The 6,423-nt window shown below is 30.2% G+C and overlaps 1 protein-coding gene across 1 annotated transcript; it reads left to right on the forward strand.

The window, feature by feature from the left end:
* The first annotated feature begins 4,547 nt into the window (after positions 1–4,547).
* On the forward strand, positions 4,548–6,124 carry LOC118046950 (E3 ubiquitin-protein ligase PUB23). Its single transcript, XM_035056060.2, has one exon. The coding sequence runs from the start codon at positions 4,796–4,798 to the stop codon at positions 6,041–6,043; it is 1,248 nt and encodes a 415-aa protein (XP_034911951.1). The 5' UTR covers positions 4,548–4,795; the 3' UTR covers positions 6,044–6,124.
* Positions 6,125–6,423: the final 299 nt, after the last annotated feature.

The following is a 6,423-nucleotide window of genomic DNA, read 5'->3' on the forward strand; positions in this document are numbered from 1 at the left end:
TCAAACTATAAATCTCAGTGTCATAGATTAGTAGGCAAGCAAAACACTGTAACAGTATGGTTAGATACAGTTGACAGATTAGCTATTTTTCTCAAAGATTTGATATATAATATAGTATCTAGAAAAGTTATGTGCTCGGTTTGTTCAAGATTTATAATACATGAATTCATTGATATTTATGCGATCTCAGCTTCTAAAAACAAAATCCAAAACATGAACTCTTCCGGATCAAGCACTAAAGAGACTCAAAATCTGAATAATATATATTGGTGGGGATAATTTTATGAACACCATTTAATTAGTTCTTTGGAAGTAGTATATGTTTTTTGTTTATGAAGAAATTCATTGGATCTTGTCTATAATAATCAAATCATTAGAATGAAAGGTATCGCTCCTTTATTATATATATAATAATCAAATAATTAAATTAGAATTATTAAAACTTGAACTTATTTGGATTTTAAAAAAATAATTAGCATGGTAATTTTAATTTTTTTATAGTATAACATCATTTGAATTTTTTTTGGTAAAATAATATATTTTCACTTTATCACGTTTCATATGATATTTATTAAATATTGTTATTTTTAAACACAACAACAAGATAATTATTATATTTCAGATAAATAACAATTAAACATATCATGCTTTAGAAGCATGATAAGTTCACATCACGTTTTTTTATTATTATAAAAAATAATTCCAAAGGAACTAAGTTTTCAAGATTGAGTGTATACCTTAAAAAAAAAAACCAAGACCGTTTCTCCTTACCATTAGTCTCGTCTGTGTTTATATTATAAGCAGCAGTAAGGTTTAAGTTACACTCTTACCTGCAAAAGTAGAAAGAAGATTAATTTGTTGCTGGAGAGAGAGAGAGAGAGAGAGAGATGGGTAGCTTAAAAGCTTGAATCCAAGTTTTGAAAAGGCGGAAAAAATGTTGAGAGAAGATTAATTTGTTGCTTAAAATATGAAAAGGCTGTCAGAGAGAGAGAGAGAGAGAGAGAGAGAGAGAGAGAGAGAGAGAATGGAATTGAAAATTAGCAAGTTTTCAGGGGAAGTGATGGAATAGAGAAAGCTGAAGAAGGTTGCGATGAAACTTTGGAATGCAGTTAAGAAGTAAATATTATGTAATAATATAAATTATATTTTAAAATTTTATTTAATAATTTAAGTTATTAAGTTGAAAGAATTTATTAATGTAGTGTCAGAGTTTTAATAATTAAGTATTATAAATATAAATTTTTATTATTTTTATTTATTTGATAAAAATTAAATATAAAATAATATAAATCTATATAAATTTCAAGTATAAAAATTTTTTATTTAAAAAAATATATTAAAAAATAATATAAATTATATCTTTAACATTATCTCACAACTTAATATAATTATAATCATTAACCCCTTCTCTCTCTCTCTCTCTCATATGTATGTCTGGTTCGCTTGTTTGAGAGTAGACGTTGTTTACAAAGAAGAGAAGACATACACATTAATTTAATTGTTTTCAAACCATGACATGATAGTAATTAATTGATGAGGTTTAGAAATACAATATCAATTTAGATGCCGTGTTCTTGAATAGTGATATTTTAAAGTATGTTATTTTATCAAAAAAATAATTTATTTTTATGTTAATTGGCCTTTTCAAAAATAATTAAATTAAAGGATCATTAATTAGCCAGGCCATGTCAAAAATATAGGAAGACCAAACATTAAATCTTGCAAGATCATTTCCCTAACTGGTACACGTTCAATAGCATCTCTCAATTATTTGAGGAATAAAAATTAAATATTTATTATAAATTTAAACATAATTAAAAAACTCTAAAATGCGTAAGTTTTTTATTGTAGTTTTTTTTTTGTTTCTTCTGTTTTTACATATCAATCACCGTGCACAAACACTTGACTTTTTTTGTCTTTGTCTTTGTTTTCCCTTTTTTTTTTTTGTTTTACCTATGGGTTTTTTTTTTTTTTTGCCTTTTCCTTTGTGTTTTTTATTTAATGAATTTTTTTTGTTTAATTTAGTTTGTTAATATGAAAATTTTTTTTATTTAGTTATCATACTTTCATGACAAGGATTTCAGGTTTGACGGGTTAACCTGAATTTTTTTTTTGTTTTTTTTTCTTTTTAATCAATTTTTTTTCATTTAGTTTAGTTTGTTAATTTTTTTTTCATTTGACCCATAGATTTTTTTTTTCTATTTAGTTATCAAACTTTCATTACGTGAATCCCAGATTTGACGGGTTAACCTGATTTGACGGGTTAACTTAGTTGATTCAGATTTTTTTTCTTTTTCCTCATTAGTAATAGGCTTATGTCTTTTTTTTTATGTTTTTTTTAATTAATTTTTTTTCATTTAGTTTAGCTTGTTAATGTTCAATTTTTTTTCTATTTCTTTTAATGAATTTTTTTTTTGTTTAATTTAGTTTGTTAATGTGATTTTTTATTTATTTAGTTATCATACTTTCATGATACGGATCTCGGGTTTGACGGGTTAACCTGAATTTTTTTTTTTCCTTTTTAGTAATAGGCTTATGTCTTTTGTTTTTTTTTAATTAATTTTTTTTCGTTTAGTTTAGGTTGTTAATGTTCAATTTTTTTTCTATTTCTTTTAATGAATTTTTTTTTGATTAATTTAGTTTGATAATGTGAATTTTTTTTTTTATTTCGTTATCATACTTTCATGACATGGATCTCGGGTTTGACGAGTTAACCTGAATTTTTTTTTTGTTTTTTTGTTTTTAATCAATTTTTTCATTTAGTTTAGTTTGTTAATTTTTTTTTCGTTTGACCCATCGATTTTTTTTTTCTATTTAGTTCTCAAACTTTCATAACGTGAATCACAGGTTTGACGAGTTAACCTGATTTGATGGGTTAACTCAGTTGATTCAGATTTTTTTTCTTTTTCCTCATTGGTAATAGACTTATGTCTTTTAATTTTTTTAATTTTTTTTTTTTTGTTTAGTTTAGGTTGTTAATGTTCAATTTTTTTTTCTATTTCTTTTAATAAATTTTTTTTTGTTTAATTTAGTTGGTTAATGTGAATTTTTTATTTATTTAGTTATCATACTTTCATGACACGGATCTCGAGTTTGACGGGTTAACCTGGTTTAACGAGTTAACCTGATTTTTTTTTGTTTTTTTCCTTTTTAATCAATTTTTTTCGTTTGACCCATCGATTTTTTTTTTCTATTTAGTTATCAAACTTTCATGATGTCAATCCTAGGTTTAACGGGTTAACCTGATTTGATGGGTTAACTTAGTTGATTCAAATTTTTTTTCCTTTTTCTCATTAGTAACAGGCTTATGTCTTTTGTTTGTTTTTGTTTTTGTTTTTTTATTTTTAAATAATTTTTTTCGTTTAGTTTAGGTTGTTAATGTTCAATTCTTTTTTTATTTAGTTATTACACTTTCATGACACGGATTTCGGATTTGACAGGTAACCTGGTTTGACAGGTTAGCCCGATTAATTCTGGGTTAACTCGTTAATTTTTTTTTTCTATTTAATTATCAAACTTTCATGACACGAATCCAAGGTTTAGCGGGTTAACCCAATTAATTCAATTTTTTTTTTTTTTTCTTCATTAGTTTTTTTCTTTCTATTGGTTTTTTTTTTTTTAATTAATTAATTTAATTATCACACTTTTATGACATGACCTTGCAGCCAGATCCGCATCTAAGGCTATTGGATCTGGTATTGGAGCTAGACCTACTGGGTCATGCAAGTTTAATAATAATAATAATAATATTATTATAAATATTACTTTTGGGTCAGATGTTATAGCCAAACTCAAAATTTTTGGATGTAGTTTTGTAGAAACACCTAATATTTTTAGATCTTAATTTTTTTTGGTATTTTTTACAAAAAAAAATTAACTCGCGGTATCTTGTGGGTTATGCAACTAGTAGTTATTAAAATCTGTTTATAATAGGGTGCAGGCCCCAATATTCCAAGCTAAAGACATCAATGCGACGATGTTTATTTGATTTAGAAATGCAGGCCGCACCCTTCTCCATACCTAAAGATTACTTGGTCAAACAATAGGTGATTTTAAAAAACACTTCAAACTTCCCTAAATGGACCACATCCTTGGAATATTACCTGTTAGTAAAGAAACCAAAAATAGGAGAGCTAAGTCAGCAACACGTGAAGTTAATCCTTAGGAAACCCCATGAGGCGCCTGAGAAGCTGCCGGCACCATCCAAGCAGCACCCACCACATCTAATGATCTGGACGCCTTCTGTTATTGAAAGATGATGAAAGTCAAAGGCCCATCTAGGACACATAGAGCACACATTGCAACACCGACTCTTGTCTTAATACAAGGGAATAGTCTCCCATTCATTCATTTCTTTATTTAAAGCTAAAGTCAACTCTTAGTTCTTGAGCTTTTCTTCTTCCAAAACCTTGGAAAAGGTCCACGATTAATGCCCTCTCTGATTTTCCGTGTGCTGACTTTCGCTGGCTTCAACAGCTTCCACACACACATATAAAACCGCATCCCTATCTCCCACAACTTTGAATAATAAAAAGCTATCTTGCAACTTCTAGCATGCTGTAGACAAGTTTGGAAGTTAAACAGATCCGTTCAAGAAATTCCATTCTTCAGCTTTTAATGGTAGAGCTCTCTCCTTACCTCCTTTCTGTCATTCAAGTGCTCTTTTTGTTTCTTGAGTTTTGATATTCAAGTTAGAGCCCTTTTTAGTACTCTTGGTACGTTTGATCATATTGTTTCAGCTTCTCTTTTTTAGTTTTGTTTGTGTATTGTTAAGTTTGCTTCTCTGTTCTTCAAAATGGATCAAATCGATGTTCCTTATCATTTTCTTTGCCCAATTTCCCTTCAACTCATGAGAGATCCAGTTACAGTCTCAACTGGGATTACCTATGATAGAGAGAACATTGAGAAGTGGTTATTTTCATGCAAAAATAAAACTTGCCCTGTCACAAAGCAAGAGTTGTTTACTGAAGATCTCACCCCAAACCACACCCTTCGTCGTTTGATCCAAGCATGGTGCACCCTCAATGCCTCGTTCGGTATCGAGAGAATCCCAACTCCAAAGCCACTCGCTGATAGAGCCCAGATCTCCAAACTCCTTAACGATGCTAAGAAATTTCCACACTTGCTGCTCAAGAATCTACGAAGGCTTAGATCAATCACGCTTGAAAGTGAAAGCAATAGAAGCTGTCTAGAGGAAGCTGGTGTAGTTGATTTCTTGGTTTCGATCTTGAAAACTGATAATTCTACTTCAGTTGAGATAGACAGCGATGATCATGAATCGGAGTTCACAAGGGCAAGTGATGAAGCTTTGAACATTCTTTATCATCTCAAAATATCACGGAGGCAACTAAAGAATCTGATAATCAACGATGGTGATCGGTTTCTAGAGTCGTTGCTGCAAATCTTGAAGCATAGCAGCTATCAATCTAGAGCTTATGCGACCATGTTGTTGAAGTCCGTTTTCGAAGTGGCTGATCCAACGCATTTGATTAGTATCAGACCGGAAATGTTTGTCGAGATAGTACGCGTACTTGATGATGAGATCTCACAACAGGCCTCAAAGGCAGCATTGAAGCTTCTCTTGGAAATTTGTCCATGGGGAAAAAACCGAATCAAAGCCGTCGAAGGTGGTGCAGTTTCTGTCTTGATCGAGCTTCTTCTTGATACATCAGACAGGAGAGCTTGTGAACTTATTCTAGCTGTTTTAGAACTGCTTTGTGGTTGTGCTGATGGACGAGCAGAGTTATTGAAGCACGGGGCAGGACTCGCAGTTGTTTCCAAGAAAATACTTAGGGTTTCTCATGTTGCAAGTGATAAGGCAGTGAGAATTCTGTGCTCCATTTGTAGGTTTTCTGCAACTTCTAGGGTTCTTCAAGAAATGTTGCAGGTTGGTGCTGTGACCAAGTTGTGTGTGCTTTTGCAAGTGGATAGTAGTTTAAAGAGCAAGGAGAGAGCTAGAGCGATCCTCAAGGTGCACTCCAAGGTTTGGAGGAGCTCTGCTTGTATCCCTGCATATTTGATGTCTTCTTATCCATCTTCCTGATTGGACCCTTTGTGTTTTGCGTGTATGATGATCAATGAGGCAAGGTTAATTTCACCTCATGCAATACAACTTGAAATATTATATATTTTTTCAAATTTCTAGTCAAAGTATTTTTCATTTGAATAAGTGTGCTAAGACTAATATAAAATTATGTATTGTGTTTGAATCGTCTTCCTTAATTAAATTAAGCAAATTAAATATAAGATATATGATGGTAAATTTGTATATATTTCAAATTTAAAAAGACTTTACTTGTTAGATAATATATAATAATAAAAAACTATTCATTTACGTTATTAGATTGAGATGCAATATCGTAGTGAAAGGATTCCTTTATGCATGCAATATCGTAGTCAAAAGACCAATTTTGATTTATTAAC

Source organism: Populus alba, chromosome 1, assembly GCF_005239225.2.
Source record: "Populus alba chromosome 1, ASM523922v2, whole genome shotgun sequence".
Classification (NCBI taxonomy): Eukaryota; Viridiplantae; Streptophyta; class Magnoliopsida; order Malpighiales; family Salicaceae; genus Populus; species Populus alba.